Source organism: Dermacentor andersoni, chromosome 8 (assembly GCF_023375885.2).
Source record: "Dermacentor andersoni chromosome 8, qqDerAnde1_hic_scaffold, whole genome shotgun sequence".
NCBI lineage: Eukaryota > Metazoa > Arthropoda > Arachnida > Ixodida > Ixodidae > Dermacentor > Dermacentor andersoni.
The window spans coordinates 110,364,586-110,382,132 of record NC_092821.1 but is presented as its reverse complement, the minus strand read 5'-3'; the positions used below and the strand labels follow the sequence as shown (position 1 = coordinate 110,382,132).

Genomic DNA, 17,547 nt, shown 5'->3' with positions numbered 1-17,547 from the left:
GAAGTCGGCAGCGATTATGTGCTGTGCACTATGCTGAGCAAGTCACCTCGTGTGGCCATTGCGTTATCACTAATTAGGTGGCATTTAAAGAAAACAAAAGACCGGCCGAGAAGTTTCTTTCAGGGCGCATTTGCATGTGCACGCTTAAGGTACCGCCTATTCAAGCCACCATAGAAAAGAAATCCCTTCTCTGCATTACTCTTCCACCCCAGTAAAGCTCTAAGCTAAGGGCGTGTACAGCGCACAATACAAAATGAAGGGGGGAGAGAGAGAGAGAGACGAAGGTGTTAAAAGAAGATAGATCTGCTTGCTGTCCTTCGGGATTATTTTCCTTCGACACGTCTTTTCAGTAAAGCAGTCGAGGTTTTCCCAAGCACAGTCGTTATTTGCACAATCATCGTCGAAACTTACTCGGAAAACTTTGCTCATTAGCGTCAACCAATAATTATTCATTTGTCTGTTGCACAAGCTACCCCCGGCGACCCAGAGAACTTGGTTCTTTGCGCGCGGAACTATTGGTTACCTGCAGAACAGACGGTCTCGGCTCACTGTTGCGCTTCTTCTTTGTTACTCTTATTACGAGCTTTCCACCAAAGACAAGAGAACATTGTTCTGCACTCTCAATAAGCAGCACCGCTTTATTTGCCTGGTCGCAGTGTTGCGCTGTGCTTTCGTGCGTGCATTCTTTTATTATTATTCTTTTCCCTTGCGGTAGTATGATTTTCCAAATAATAAGTTGCTTCGCCAAAGTCGAGAAAACAAATTCATAAGCTGCCTGCAGGTGAAGAATTGTTATTGATGGACAGGAAATTATTGAGAAATTTGTTTGCTCCTACTGTTTGTTCAGCAACCGCGCTTTGCCCCCCCCCCCCCCCTCCTGCGCAGTAATTACGGCTACTCTGCAACAGAATCAATCACAACATTCAGCACTTGCATCTGTCATTCCAACTGCAGACTGCAATAAGGGCCGCTATTTCTTAAATTGCTCTAAATACGGAGATCTGAAAACTTCACGTAGGCAATTGTCGAATCAGTCACAAATCCAGTAGATACTTCAAATTTCAAACATTTCGTTCGCACACTCATTGAGCAATTAGAAGACGAGATGGACACACGCTTACATGCCGCACGCGCACATCCAAGCTTCCATCAACCGACCCAGATTGGCACGCTTTGCGTTTCTCATTTTCAAAGAAGAATGTTCTTTCCCTACCTACTGGCCCCCAATTCTTGGCCTTTAGGCTATTTCACATGGCGTAATTGGGGCGAAAAAAAAATCGTTCTGCCGCGCACGTCGCACAGCGATTTTCGCTGACAGCGTTCACATGCGTTTGCGGCAGCGCGATTTCTGTCGCAGCGATGCGCAAGGTTGCCCCCTGCTCACGAAGTATCCATGCCTGCATCGTTAAATAAAAATAGCATGGAAACTAGTCAAATATTCGAATTTTCCTATTATTATTCGATAACAGAATAAGTATACCATTTTTTAACGTTTAAGAGCCTTGAGACTTTGCGACAGCTCGCAGATGCGGTGAGTGAGACGCTGCACAACACCGCAAGTGTGAGCGTGGGGCTTGTACGGCATGTTTCACCGCGTGGCACCGTCAGACCGCGTGCGGGCATTCACCACTTGTTCATCTCTCTGTGTCTCTCCTTTCTGCTCCATAGTTTCCCTTTCCCCAGTGGAGGACAGTGAAGCGGACGCTTTCCTGATTAACATTCCTGCCGTCTCTCTTTCTGTCATCCTCCTAGTTCATTTTTGTACTTGAAACTGTCGCCAGCAAACGTATCTTACCCTCGTTCTTGTAGCCGTCGGCGTTAGCCTTGACGTGGATGAGTTTGGCATACACCCGCCGGGCTTCGGAAGCTCGTTGCAGGAAGAAGGTGCCCACTGTTTCACTTCGGACGAAGCCGTTGCCTGCGTCGAGGAAAAGAGCAGCTGTACAATCGCCTCATCAACATGCCGTCTGCTGTAAAACTGTAAAACTACTGTGCATGTTTTTCGGACATTTTGTACATACATTTTCGCTAAGTCTTCTTTACGGAACTATGTGCGTTCTCTGAGTGTCATTTTGTTCTCTTCTGCTCCTTCATTTACTCCTGTGTGCAACTTCACAAGTGTTCCAGATGTTTGACAGTCTTCTGTTGTTGTCTTTTGTGCATGTTCCTTTTTCCTCATTGAACTTTTGTTCGCCCTTCGAAAAGGAGACGCCGGCGCAAATAAATGCGTCAACGCCTCCAGTGAATTTGTATCGATAAACAACACATCGAAGTGCTCGAAAGAAGTTCGATTTGGTTTTGATCGTTCGTTGAGCGGAACCACTACGTTGTAGTGCCACTCTGCCGATGGCACCGCAACATCAGCGACCATGATGACTTGGTGATGCGAAATACTCTAAAAGCGTAATTCTTCAAGGCATCACTAATTTTACTCTACGCTCAAGCACGGTACACGACGACGATATGCTAAAACGTTGATCTCTCGACATGCCCAATACGGTAACGATGGAGAGGTGGCACTTGTTCAAAGGGCTAAAAGTGTCACGTACCACGGATACCTTACACTACTCAGTAAAACGTAACTAGACGCATTAAAGTGCGCATATATACAAAATGCCCACAAGATTAATGTTGAAATCGCCTAATTTGTAGAAATAACGGGCACAGGTTACCATAGCGAGGTTTCGCTTTCCTTTTGTTCAATCTGCCGCTGTGGGCATGCGTCACAGTAGAAGGAAATCTAATTCAATTCTCGTTCACCTTTTACGTAGAGGTGAACAAGAAGGGCATCAGATTATAGTGGGTTGAACATATGGTGTAGAGTGCGTGCATTCGTCGGGTTAACGTTTTCGCCGTTCCTATTCAAATGTCATGCAGCTTTAGGATTACGTGCAACCGACACGAAATGCGAGGCGCTAATTCAAACGTTATTCTCTAGCAAGGACACGCGCACTGTCCCAGCCTTTGCTCCGTTACGCGCCCGTGTTATATACATCTGTTTTGCGCGGTCCCTCTAAACAGGAAGCACACATACGGCCTTTCATCCTTCCTGTTTCCCCTTCATTGTGAAGAAGGCTCCCGTATTTATGCCAAAACGTGAAGGTTTTAATACTTACTTAATATTTATTGGCGGCTTTTTTTCTACAACGAAGCTGTTCACAGATGTTTCGCATTCATTTTCGTGCGGTGATGTACGCCGGCGTATATACGGTGTCGAGATCGGTGTTAAATGTCAGCCAATAGACCGCTAACAACTCAACATGCATTTCATGAGCGATTTTTTTTTAAGCGCAAATATTAATGATCATGAAATTAAAGTGACCTTGCATGTTCGCCGCCCTAATAGACTACACTTTCCTTGCGCGTTCTTTTTTTTTTTTTTGCCAATAGTTTGTGAATTTCTCACGCCTCCACGTTGGTGGTGAGGTAGGAGTTTGTGGATCTGTGGCGGTAAAAGGCCGACCCAGAGCCCAGTATCAAAGCTCAACCACAGAGCGAAAAAGGAAACTGAACTGTGATTCGCAAAGAATGCTTTACAATTGGTACTTAATTATGAAATGTTTGTGATTGACATAGGCCCGGTTGTAAGGCGTGGACAAACACAGAACTACCTTGCAAATTGCGTGCTGCATGTTTATATGATTGTTTAATGCTGTATGCGACTGAGCACGTTACTTGCATGTGCCGTTGATGAAATATCGAAAACAATTAGGTGCATGTAATCTGTGAACACGTTAAGTTTTTCGGCAATCTTTTCCCTTTGAGCAGTCCACAACGCAGTCTGCGTGGTAGCCCTAAAGAAGCCGTATGACTGGGTGCTTCACTGACGAACGAGAAGGTCACAAAAAAAAAACCTTCTTCGGCAATGAATTATCACTAAGAACAGTCAGCAAACAGAACTCTACAGCCGGTGGCAACCAAAGAATTCCGTACAAGCTCCACTCACAAAAACGCAGGGCGCCTGCCCTTCCACCCTCAAAGAGGGCCGAGCTAGCTGGGGTATGCTCACAGATTAACGACAGTGCTCTACTAATGTAAATGCTACGCTAATTGGAAATAAAAACTCGTGGTTTCAAGCGAAAATATTACTTTTGGCTGAGCACCGATACCGTTCAAGTTTTATACTAAAACACAGGATGCTAAGATATATCTGTGCGGAAGAAAAATAGCCGTTTCATACCCGCAAATCTGTTTGACATCGCGAAATAAACGAACCTCATTGGCTGTCTACGGAAATTGTGTTTGGTTTGGACAGGGTGCACATAACCTTTCATTCGTACGCTGTGACTGAGCATAGCACTTGCGATGAAGGGTGCAAGAACTAGCTTATACGGCTTCGCAATCTTTGGCATATCAGTCGCTCAGATTGGCGAATGTCTGGGGAGGACCTTTTCGTCTTCGTCGTCGTCATTCTATCCGACGAGACAAAATTCTGTACGACTGTCGACTTCACAAAGAAATGTAAGAATATATAAAGAGAATCCTTTAGTACATATTTAAAGGAGGGCGCTGTTTTTTTTTTCCACATATACAGGCGCACAATGCGCAGAATGCAGCTTGCGATTGCTCGGCGAACCGCATCCTCCACCGTGTCGATGAAGTTCTTTTTAGTTGTAACGCAAACTAAACGACAGGGACAACAGCATATGGTTGTAAAATGTGCCTTTCTGTTGTCCCTGTCGTTCAGCTTGCTCTACAACAAAATAGAAGAATCCACCGTGTCACATCATCGCTATTCCGTTGACACTGTGAGCGGCGGCGGAAGTTGCAGTTTGCCCTGGCAAGTGTGCACAGGTGGCCGCTGTCAAATGTAGCAGGCTACGCGGTCGCGTTAGAGCGCAATAAAGGAGCAATAAATAAGGACCTTTTTGCAGATCACTCAGTGTTTTAGAACGATATCGGGATTTCTTTACAGTAAAATTTCGTGTTCATTTCTAGCATTTGTGGTTAGGGCTTAACATCGCACTCTAAGTCATTACATTGCCTTGGACTTAAACGTACAAACTACGTTTGCTACAAGTTCTTATTTTAGAAAGACCGTATTACACCATGCCACGGGCCCTTAGCGAACTTAGCAGTCATATTTTACGTATAACACACGGCTGCCGCAAATTTTGGCGTAAAAGCAAGGCTTCTTATTAGACCGTACTCCGGCCTGTTACGAGCTCAGCAGATGTAAATTTGAAGGGGCCATGACAACAGATGTTTGAGCTTCAGTTATGCATCATCATCATCATCATCAGCCTGGTTACGCCCACTGCAGGGCAAAGGCCTCTCCCATACTTCTCCAACTACCCCGGTCATGTGCTAATTGTGGCCATGTTGTCCCTGCAAACTTCTTAATCTCATCTGCCCACCTAACTTTCTGCCGCCCTCTGCTGCACTTCCCTTCTTTTGGAATCCATTCCGCAACTCTTAATGACCATCGGTTATCTTCCCTCCTCATTACGTGTCCTGCCCATGCCCTTTTCTTTTCTTGATTTCAACTAAAATATCATTAACTCGCGTTTGTTACCTCACCCAATCTGCTCTTTTCTTCTCCCTTAACGTTACACCTATCATTCTTCTTTCCATAGCTCGTTGCGTCGTCCTCAATTTAAGTAGAACCCTTTTCGTAAGCCTCCAGGTTTCTGCACCGTACGTGAGTTCTGGTAAGACACAGCTGTTATAAACTTTTCTCTTGAGGGATAATGGCAACCTGCTGTTCATGCTGCTGGCATTCAGTTATGCATTGCCTCTTAAACCACACCCGTCCCACAGCAAGCAGGTGAAATTTGAGCGCATTCGATGCCGTAAAAATTTGTATTTGTTTGAATTGTGTTTAAATGTTGCAGTTGAGAAAGACAGACAGACAGACAGACAGACAGACAGACAGACAGACAGACAGACAGACAGACAGACAGGCAGAGACAGACAGACAGACAGACAGACAGACAGAGACAGACAGACAGACAGAGACAGACAGATAGACAGACAGACACAGACAGACAGACAGACAGACAGAGACAGACAGATACGGACAGACAGAGACAGACAGACAGAGACAGACAGACAGAGACAGACGGACAGACAGACAGACAGACAGAGACAGACAGACAGACAGAGACAGACAGATAGAGACAGACAGAGACAGACAGACAGACACAGACAGGCAGAGACAGACAGACAGAGACAGACAGACAGAGACAGACAGACAGACAGACAGACAGACAGACAGACAGACAGACAGACAGACAGACAGACAGACAGACAGACAGACAGACAGACAGACAGACAGACAGACAGACAGACAGACAGACAGACAGACAGACAGACAGACAGACAGACAGACAGACAGACGGACGGACGGACGGACAAACAGACAGACAGACAGACGTAGCACTCACCGCGAGCATCGAAGGACCTGCACGTGCCATCTGGAGACAACATGCCTAGGCGACAAAAGCCCAGCGCTGTACTCGGCTTCAGGCTAATCATGCTTCCTCCCACTATGGCCGCATCGCACTGTCCCGAGCGAAGAGCCAGCGTTGCGTGGTTTAGAGCCATCATCGTCGACGAACACGCCGCGTCGACAATCACACTTGGGCCTGAAACGGCGACGAGCAGTTGGAGAAAGGCGTTTCCGACGCTTTTTCCAGAACCACGCAGAACTTATTTTAAGCGAAGATTTGACTGCGGAGCATTCGTGACACACTTCCCGATATATTTAGCCTTCCCAACGTATCCAACAGAAACGACCTCGACCACTGACTGCTATTAGGAGAAAGCTTTAGCTCGGCTGCTCCTATCTCAATACATGTAAAAGGAGAATTCATTTTTCTCGGCCAACAACTACACCAAAGTTGACGAGGTTTGTTGCATTTTAGAAGAAAAAATTTTAATCTAGTGACTGTTGGTTTCTAACTTTTGATTCAGGTCGTCAACATTTTACTAAGAATTGCCAAACATCACAAGTTTCCAGAAAACGAAACTATCAAGTTTACAACTCCATAACTCAGCAATGAAAAATGACATGACCATTATGTGAATGGCATGTCATAGTACATTTAAATCAGATAAAATTGATTTGTTACACATGAATATCGAAAAATTTGGTCATGTGTAAATACAGCTTTCGCAGAACCCTTGCACAGAATGTAACCAATTCACGTAAGATATAAATTGACATATCGAATTTGTGCGCTTTGCATGATCTAATGAACGCCGTTTACAGAACCGCGATATTTATTTATTTATTTTATTTATTTACAGATACTGCCAGCCCTTACACAGGGCTATAGCAGGAGAGGAATACGAACAATTATAAATCACATATTTTGTACATAGAAAATTGTACATTGAAACACAAAAAGGGACAATAGATTAAAATTAATAACACCAAAAGGTAACAGCGTAAACCTCTGAAGATAACAAGGACACAAAGTTAAGTACATTATTTACAAACTAGGATATTTCCAATGTGTTTTGCGAAGAAATCAATTGATGAGGATGAAACGGCTTCTTCCGACAGGGAGTTCCATTCTTTGATAGCTCTTGGGAAAAAGCTATACTTGAAACAACCGGTATGTATAACAGGGGGACGAATAAACATGGGATGACGATGTCTAGTGGTTTCACCAGAAAGAATTCTTAATAGAGAGCTATTAATTTGTAAACGTTGTACTTCCTATTTTTTTCGTGCTTTCGGATTTTCGAAAATTATTTCAATAAAATTCAGGCCCGCAATCAACATTCCTCTTCTTACAGTCACTAGAATATTGCTTTCTCTCTCAAATGCAACAAATTTTATTAACGTCGGTCCAGCGGTTATTTCAGGAAAGTGTTTCTGCGTTTCACATATATTTGAATAGGCAGCGTCGGCGTTGGGCCCAAGCTAAAGCTTCCTCTTAACCATGATTCTCGTGTTGTGATTTGTTGCCATTATTTCCTTGCTGTGATTTATTGCCCTTTCTTTCGCAAACGTGTGAGGCATCACGCCCATTACAATTTCGCAGAATTTTTCGATTAACCTCTCTTCACAATGTTTCGATTTGGCTAAATCGACTAGCATCCGTTGGTTGTCCTATACGGCCACGAATGAAAACAACCGCCATATACTGTTTGCCGAGAGTTCCACAGAAAGGGCGTGCAAGTTGACGGAGCATCGCGAGGAACGGTAAAGGGAAACGCTCAATCAGTTTAGGCCGATAAAGTATTCTGCAAGAACTCTACATTAGTTGATTTCACTGTAATATAGGTTGATTATTACGAGTGGAAACTTACGTTCAAATTTCATCATTAAATATGGCGCCAAGACCCTATAGTCTGGTACGTCTGTGTGCAGCACGGATTAGTGAGCACCTTTTTTTTTTCGAGTTTCGGCCGTTGTGGTTCTGTAAGTGAACTGAAACTTGGTCAGTTCCCTCTGTTGGTAATTTAAAACACTACGTAATACATTTTCACCAATAAAAATGTAACCAAGTCCCTCGAGCAGACGGCGTCAAAATTCATAGCGTCATGGTGATCTGGTGCGGGTGTTTCATGGCAGCGTCACCACCTGTTTTTTTTCTATCTTTCTTTTTTGTCCCGGCGTGCCTATTGTCATCCCGCGTTCAGGGTGGTTTTTCGTGATATTGTAAAAGGATAATATACTAACACAGCTAAAATCTTTTTTCTCTCTCTCTCTCTTTACAGTATCCCTTAGAGACTCCACCACGTGACTGCACATCAATTAGCAGCTGGAAGCAACGTATTTGAAGTCATGCGCAGAGTGACTGTTTTGCACAGGTGGAGCAAGTGACACAATTTCACGATCAACATCCTAGCGCAGGTGGTACGGCATTATTTACAGTCGGTCACAAAACTTAACGGGAGATGGATTCAATGACACGCGTGAATTTCTGCTCCAGGTAAATCACGACAATTCTAATTTAATGCATCGTTGAGTACGTTCCGCGAAAACTACTACAATTTGGAGCTTTTAGTTCGCCCCAGATTGACGCTAATTCAGCTTTTTTTTTCGCAAATTCCGCATTCTGCAAACTTCTGGGGCCGACTGATTTTTATAGGGATGGTGTTGTCACTTTTACCCACTAATACGGGTTTGGTTTCCGTGGACAGACAATAAGCAAGTGTTCATAAAATAAATAACATTATTTCAGTCTATTAAGCGCTGCAGAGGTGTGACGACGGTAGTGTTTCAGTTGTTATTTTTTTTATTCGATGTGTTAATTTCGAAGGCTACCTTTGAAGTCGAACGTGTAGGAGATTCTGTTGGCGAACATTCCGCGTGAGTTTCCGAGCAAGCTGTAGCCGTCGACCTTGTCCGTGTCCACGGTGTGCACCAAATCCGAGTCGGAGTCGGTGCAGCCGATGAAGACACCGATCTTGCGGCCCCGCAATGTCCCGGGTTCGTATCCGGCGTCCACGATGGCCTCGTGCGCGGTCTCCAGAAGGAGACGCATCTGGGGATCCATCATGTGCGCCTGCCTCGCGTGAATGCCGAAGAACTGAGCGTCGAACTGCGACAGGTCGCGGATCTTGCCCAGCCTCTCGGGCAGGCCCAGGTGACCTGGTGAGGACGAAGTGATGGTTGATTGGTCAGGCAAGGTTTGAACAGCTGAACTAAAGCATGGCACAAAAATGACACCGACAAGGACATCGCCTGACGCGTGTTTCAGTTCATCTCTTCAAACTTGCCCTAGCCATGAGTCAACTGGCCCATTTCAAATCTAGTCCGATGATTGATGGGCTCGTGAAGTGTAACGCTCTGAAACAGTACTGCGCCTACGAGGGACGCCCATGGTGTTTGGGCCTATTTAAAGAGCCGAGGGTTGCCAAAAAAAATTTTCAAGCTATCAACGAAAGTTTCACTGAATGAAATTCATTTCGCAGTCAGCACTGTCTCGGCCATTTCCTTCAGCACGCCCCGTTTCTTCGCGATACAGAGTGAAAGAAAAAATTTATACCCGCCTGAATGGGGCACGAATCCACTAAGGAAATCCATACGGATTTCTCAGAAAAAGAAAAGCTTCACAGTTGAGGAAGAGTTTGTCCTCATCCAGGAATATTTTTCCTCAACTGCGAAGCTTTTTCTTTTTCTGAGAGACTCGTATACTAATTTCCTTTGTATATAGTTCTGTGCTACATTCAGGTGGGTGACAATTTTGCCCTTAATGGCACTTCCTCCACCTTGCGGGATTCCGCTGAACTGATGGGCCAAAGAGTGAAGCAACGACGACTCAAACTTGCAGTAGAACTGCAACGTTCTGCTTTGTATAGCTTTCTTGTTCAACCAGTTGCGCGCATCTGGGTATTAATGTTCGATTCGCAATATATATTGCGTGAAGTTAAAGTAAAGCTCTAGTTCTTCTAATTTGAGAATAGCGCGGAATTAGTGCTAGTTTCCCTCTGACGTCGACGTTGCTGGTGGCAGGCGAATTCGGCCTTCCGCGAATTACTTGCAATTTCTCCGCCGTGGCTCCGCCCTTCGGCATTGTTCGAGAAGCTTAATATTTCTGCGTACGTCGTTCAGTGAGTCACCATTCAAACTGCATCGCGAGCTGGGCGAACAAGGCGACGTGCACGGTGACACGATATGGGACGCAAGAGCGTAGCCTGTGAACCATCCAGCATGCGAGTCATCCATTAGCACTCCGGTGAACCCCACCCCTCCTTCTGCTGTACACGATGGCCTGAGATCGGCTGAATGTCAGAGACTTCAAAAAAACGATTGCACCATTCAGAGAGCTGGTTTTGACCATGGCTAACGCCTTTACCCTCAGGATTGTAAAAAAATGAAAACAAAATTGACTGCACACGACCTTGAGCTGAAACTGTAGGGGTGTGACGAGAGAAGCCGTACCTGAAGACTGTTATAATTCGGAACCACCTAGCGCGCGCTCGAATACCTGACACGAGAGTGCAATAGGGATACTTACGAAAGCCTATTTCATGCCGTGTTCGCGTGAACTCTTTCAGTTTCGTGCATTATACCTCTCGTCTCTTTTCGCGTCGTCACGCTTACTTGGCCACAAATTGAAAACAGCTGGCCCGCAAACTTTCCATCACGAGTGTACCAGTGCGCGCTGGACAACGGCGCTCAGACCGCGGCGCTTACAGCCACCTGAAGCAGCAACGTTAATCACTAGGACCACCACCCCTACCTGCCGTAAAGGGCTAGGGAATGTAGCCGTCATCGGCTCGGCTTCGTACGGTATTTGTTTTTCATAGCATGTGTGCTCACTCAAACCAGAACGACGTTGTCGTTGTTCGCATAGAGATACGAATGGCGGTAATCAGTGATGCAGAAATTCTCTGTTCCTTCTCATTTCTCAATTCTCTATCCCTTTCCCCAGTGCCGCGTAGCCTACCGGGCTCAAGTCTGGTTAACCTCCATGCCTTTCCCTTATGGCTTCTCTATCTATCTATGTATCTCGGAGAGGCTTTTAATATTGGACACGCAGAGAGGTTAGCCTGAAGGACATGCTTTCGACCTGCTACTCAACACGTTAGTAAGAGGAAAATGCGACAGGGACAGAATACGTAGATGATTGTAGGAGGTGAACTGTTGGCGAAATTACGCCCCGCTGTATGTCCTTGAACTTTCGGCAGAGCCGGTTGAGAAGACAGAGGGTTGTCGGAGTGTCGCCTGCCTCACCGGTCTTTCGTGTGTACTGACATCATATCGATGTTGTTCCGCCAGACCTCTTCCCCGACGCATAGAAGCGCGTTCCACTCACAGCGCTCCGCCTCACTGCCATTAAATTTAATCTCCCTATATCTGTTTATGAGTTTGCCTCATCCTCTCTACAATAACTTTCTCAGTTCCCTAAACGCTGTCTTCTTTACCGATGATGACGTTTTCAGATAAAAAGATGAGGACACATTTCGAAGCTCGGCAAACACTTGTCAAAGTTTGGAATTTGATCAAGTGATGGATTGCTTTCGTTTGTTTCCGGTTGAGCCCAGGCCCTCGTGTTTCGTTTTCCTCGTGTCGCTTACTCACGTACATAAGGCTGCGCATGATGACGTAGCCTCATCTGTCAATAGGCGTACCTCGAGGCCAGCGTGTCTCGTCGTCGGTGACAAAGTCCACGCCCGCGTAGAGCTTCTCCTTAAACTCTGCCAAGCTGTCGGCTTGCGGGAAGCGGGCAGAGAAACCGGTGATCACCAGGTCTTCTTCCACCATGGTTACCTGCAACAGTGAATGACCCATTCACCAGATTTCTTTTTTTTTTTGTTTACATGTCAGACACAATTTTTTTATCATCCGTGTCCGATAATACAGTCCTGCCTATTTCTGTATAGAACAGGCGCATGTCACATGCGCGACGCAGCGCGATATCCAAGAAGCTAAATAAATATTTGCTTGAATCGACTTTTTAATTTTTTATTTTTAGGGAACACGTTGAAGTAAAATTGAAATCCAGAAGCTATGAAGTCATGTTTGTTTAGCAATGTTTCACTAGAACCGCTTCCTAAACATAGGGAGGTCATCGCTGAATGCAGGGCCATGAAAAAAATTAGCCTAGTTACGGTTTCATTCATTAGCTCAATGTCATCACGATCTCTCTGTTCTAAGGCTGCATATTTATTTGCAAATACCAGCCTGCATTTGTCTGCTTTTACCCGTACTGCCTCTAGGTTGACCTGTTTTTTCTTGACTAATTTTGCTCTTTCTAGCTTCAAACTGAGGTGAAGCGTATCCCTCACTAACCTATGATTACTGCACTTTACCCTACCTATCAATTCTACATCCTGCACTATGCTGGGATCAGCAGAAAGTATGAAGTCAATTTAATTTTTGTTTCACCATTAGGGATTTTCCAGGCCCACATTCTGTTGCTACGCTTGCTCAAAAAGGTGTTCGTTATTCGAAGATTATCCCTTTCTGCGAATTCTACCAGCATCCCTCCTCTAGCCTTCCTAGAATCAACGCCATAGTCGCCAGTTGCTTGTTCATCAGCCTGCTTTTTCCTCATTTTTGCATTGAAGTCACCCATTACGGCAGTATACTGAGTTTGCACTTTTCTCATCGCTAATTCAACATCTTCATAAATCTGATCTACTTCGTCATCCGCGTGACCGGATGTTGGAGCGCAGGCTGGTACTACCTTTAATCTATACCTCTTATTAAGTTTGATTACGACTACAGCTACCCTCTCTTAATGCTGTAGAATTCGTCAATGTTGCCCGCTATGTCCATGTGGATTAGGAATCTTACCCTGTATTGCTTCTTATCTGGGAGACCTCTATAGCAGAGGACATGTCCGTTATTCAGCAATGCATAAGCCTCACCAGTTCTTGTAATCTCACTAAGGCCGATGATATCCCAAACAATGTCTGCTTGTTCCTCAAAGAGTCCTGCTAAGCTAGCTTAACTCGAGAGGGTTCGGGTGGCAAAGGTTGCAAAGGACAGTTTCCATTGGCGGCCTGTTCAGACCCAGAGATTCTAAGCACCCTCTGCTGCATTACAGGTCCGACCGCCGCCTTGGGCAGGTGCTCCGCAGGTGAGGGCCACAATATGACTGAGTGATTATCTTGGGAGGGAGTGGCCGAATACTGCACCAGGGAGGCCAATTCCTGTTCTGGTGAGGGAGTGTTTTGTTAAAGCTTAGTGGGCCTTCCTAATTTGGTTGTACCTGGATTAGTATAGCCCCCCCCCTCACTCGCGACATCTTTTTCCGCTGACAGGCGTCACTCCAAGCCTGCAGACGTTGCGCACTGGAGGAGGTGAATTTCAAACTCGCCATCGTAAAAGAAAAGATCTTATAGAGGGATTCGAACTTACGACTATGGTAACCGAGCATTCGACATAGCTCAGTCAGATATTCCCATAGGCGGCGAGGCTACCTTATCACGGATAAGTACAGCCCATAGGGCCCCATGCATGCCTAAAAAAGTCTTTGATTTGTTGATGTGAACCTATTGACGTCCTGTTTGCCGCAAACTTGCCATACATGCAATTTAGCAGTTGCGCATATGTGCTCGTGATCTACAGGAGTACACAAAAAGGGGGGCATCTCAGTAGGCACATATCGGCAGCGCGTTTCAGAGTCTCTTCAATTACGACAATTTCTCAACCAGGGCCGCGATATTGTAGCGAGGCCTCCCGCTCGATTCTATGCGAATCTTACCATTCACTAGTCACGGCCGGCCAATACCATTGATAACACGGGCGCACCTTCGCTCTGACCAATGACGAAGCGCTATGGGCACGAAAAAAGGAATGACACCGGAAAAGGCATCGCTACAAAATCGTGGCTGAGTTCTCGAGAGCGCCGTGGGCGGTGACGCACGCGTTCGCCTAGTGCAAGTCCAACAGGGTGCGTGCTCAGTTAGTGCTAATTTCGAAACGTACGTTCGACGCCTATGTTAGTACAAATGTTAGATGTCTATTGCTAGCGTGTTTTGTTTATCTTTCGGTCTGCTTTCCATGCACTAAAGAAAAAATCGGGCCGTCTCACCCTAAAGCCGCAGAAGTGAAATCGACAGCAAGGTTTAGCGCTGTCCCTGAAGCACCTCAGGGGGGCGACACGTTGCTGAGGTCAAAGCACGCGAGGCAACTTCTGTTGCGCTGGAGAGACAGTGCCCTGGCAGCTACCAGGTGTCTCACGACGCTGGTCTGATGAGAAGCGACGCCGGCGGCCCTGCAAGCGCTGCAAGCACTGCAAGCTCCGAATTGTGCGATATGGTGCAGAAGGTGTCCTACGCCTTTTGGCAAACCCTCCCAAAAAAGAAGTTTGTTTCTCGCTCTTTCAGAGAAATTGCTGATAACATCGCTAAACTTAAACAAGTAGTCTAAGAAGCAGTGACAGCTTTGTTGCACATTCACAAATTCCGTAAATGCGCACAGCCATATTGTTACATGTGGAAAGACACAGACGAGAGATGCTATTTACACGCTATTTACACTGGAGCCAGGCAGCCAGGCTGACACTCGCTCGTGCCGAGGGCACCGACCAACTTCTTCGTCGTTCTCGCGGCTGCTCGTCTCTCGCGGAATCATATCGTAATATTACCCCCCGGCGGCAAAAGCACCGTCACGTTGCCGTTAAATATCCAAGGGGCATGGAGAGTTGTAGGGCTTGAGTCGGGCAACGTGGACAATGTCACTGGTTGTCACAGCGGAGGACGTCGTGGGCGTGGCTAGAACGATTTCATAGGTGACATCGGTCACTTTGCGTATCACGCGATATGGGCCTGTGTAACAGAAAAGCAGTTTTTCACAAAGGCCGACTTTACGCGATGGTGACCAAAGCAACACGAGGGCTCCGGGCACAAAATGGACATCACGGTGACGGAGGTCGTAGCGTTGTTTCTGCTTGTCTTGAGACACTTGTAGACGAGCGTGCGCAAGTTGGCGAGCATGGTCAGCATGGGCGATTGCATCACGGGCATAATCGCTAGTTGAAGCTGTGGCGGACGGAAGCACAGTGTCCAGTGGTAGCGTCGGTTCGCGGCCATACAAGCGTTAAAACGGGGAAAAGCCAGCAGTTTCGAGACGGGAAGAGTTATATGCAAAGGTAATGTAAGGTAGAGCCAGGTCCCAGTCACGGTGGTCGTCTGAAACGTATTTGGATAGCATGTCTGTAAGGGTGCGGTTCAAACGCTCAGTGAGGCCGTTCGTTTGGGGGTGGTAGGAGGTGGTAAACTTATGCTGTATTGAGCAGGCACGCATGATGTCGTCAATGACTTTGGCCAAAAAGGTGCGGCCGCGGTCTGTAAGCAATTGACGCGGAGCACCATGCATCAATATAATATCATGTAGCAGGAAGTCCGCAACATCAGTTGCACAACTGGTCGGAAGAGCACAGGTTGCGGCGTAGCGGGTCGCGTAGTCCACCGCGACTGCAACCCACTTGTTTCCTGATGTAGATTCCGGAAATGGGCCGAGAAGGTCCAAGCCGACACGATGGAAGGGCTCGGCAGGGATGTCGAGCGGCTGCAGGTAACCAGCGGGGAGCTGGGAAGGCTTCTTGCGTCGTTGGCAAAGTTCACAAGCGGCGACGTAACGTCGTACGGAACGGGCAAGGCCCGGCCAGAAAAAACGGCGACGTACACGGTCATAGGTTCGAGATACGCCGAGGTGTCCTGCCGTTGGTGCGTCGTGAAGCTCTGCTAGAACGGTGGAGCGGAGGTGTTTAGGTACTACAAGCAGGAACTCAGAGCCGTCTGGATGAAGGTTACGACGGTACAGAGTACCGTCGCGGAGGACCAAGAGGCGTAGAGTAGCATCGGCCGGAGGGTGTTCAAAACGGTCGATGAGTGCTCTGATGTAGGCGTCACGCCGTTGCTCGTCGGCGAAATGAAGCAGCTGGGATACCGAGAATACGCAAGAAGCACTGGCAATATTGGAGGAGTCAGAGTCGTCAACAGGGTAACGCGACAAACTGTCAGCGTCTTGGTGCAGGCGGCCAGACTTGTACACCACGGAATATGAAAATTCCTGTAGCCTCAAAGCCCATCGACCAAGCCGGCCTGTAGGATCTTTTAGCGATGAGAGCCAGCAAAGAGCATGATGGTCAGTGACTACGGAAAAAGGGCGACCGTAAAGGTAAGGACGGAACTTTGCAACCGCCCGGACAATAGCAAGGCATTCGCGTTCCGTAATGGAATAGTTGCGCTCCGATGGTGCTAGGAGGCGGCTCGCAAAAGCAATAACGCGATCCTTGCCACGCTGACGCTGGGCTAAGACGGTACCTACGCCATGACCGCTGGCATCTGTACGTAATTCTGTAGGGGCATCAGGGTCGAAGTGGGCGAGAATGGGTGGTGAGGTTAGAAGAGTGACGAGACGAGAGAAGGCGGCGGCTTCTGCAGTACCCCACGAGAATTGTACGCCTTTCTTCAAAAGATTAGTTAGGGGCCTAGCAATTGTCGCAAAATCTGGAACAAAACGACGAAAGTACGAGCACAGCCCTACAAAACTTCGAACGTCTGCGGCTGTCTTCGGAACCGGAAACTCTCGGACAGCGCGAGTTTTGTCGGGGTCAGGCTGTACTCCGGAAGCGTCAACTAGATGGCCCAGAAGGGTAATTTGTCGGTGGCCAAAACGACATTTCGATGAGTTAAGTTGCAGCTTCGCCTTTCGAAATACATCAAGTATAGTGGTGAGACGCTCAAGGTGAGTGTCGAACGTTGGCGAGAAGACGATGACGTCGTCGAGGTAGCAGAGGCATGTGGACCATTTGAAACCTTGGAGCAAGGAGTCCATCATACGCTCAAAGGTGGCAGGGGCGTTGCATAATCCAAACGGCATTACTTTAAATTGGTATAGGCCATCAGGTGTGATGAACGCGGTTTTTTCTTTGTCCATATCCTCAACAGCAATCTGCCAATATCCCGAACGAAGATCAATAGACGAGAAATATCTGGAACCGTGCAGGCAATCAAGGGCGTCGTCTATACGTGGGAGCGGATAGACGTCCTTTTTTGTAATGCTGTTCAGGTGACGGTAATCAACACAGAAGCGCCACGTGCCGTCCTTCTTCTTAACCAACACCACAGGTGACGCCCAGGGACTCGATGAAGGCTCAATGATGTTTTTATCGAGCATTTTGTTCA

At 46.8% G+C, this 17,547-nt stretch overlaps 1 protein-coding gene across 1 annotated transcript in view; it reads right to left on the bottom strand.

Annotated features, from left to right (window-relative positions):
* The window catches only part of LOC126529456 (fatty acid synthase-like), a 112,287-nt gene extending 99,534 nt beyond the window's left edge, over positions 1 to 12,753 (bottom strand). The window contains exons 1-4 of the mRNA XM_072284111.1: positions 12,037 to 12,753; positions 9,224 to 9,550; positions 6,387 to 6,587; positions 1,796 to 1,918 (exon numbers count right to left, since the gene is read on the bottom strand). Coding sequence (XP_072140212.1) covers positions 1,796 to 1,918; positions 6,387 to 6,587; positions 9,224 to 9,550; positions 12,037 to 12,196 — 811 coding nt within the window. The 5' untranslated portion in view covers positions 12,197 to 12,753. The remainder of the gene's footprint in view (positions 1 to 1,795; positions 1,919 to 6,386; positions 6,588 to 9,223; positions 9,551 to 12,036) is intronic.
* Positions 12,754 to 17,547: the final 4,794 nt, after the last annotated feature.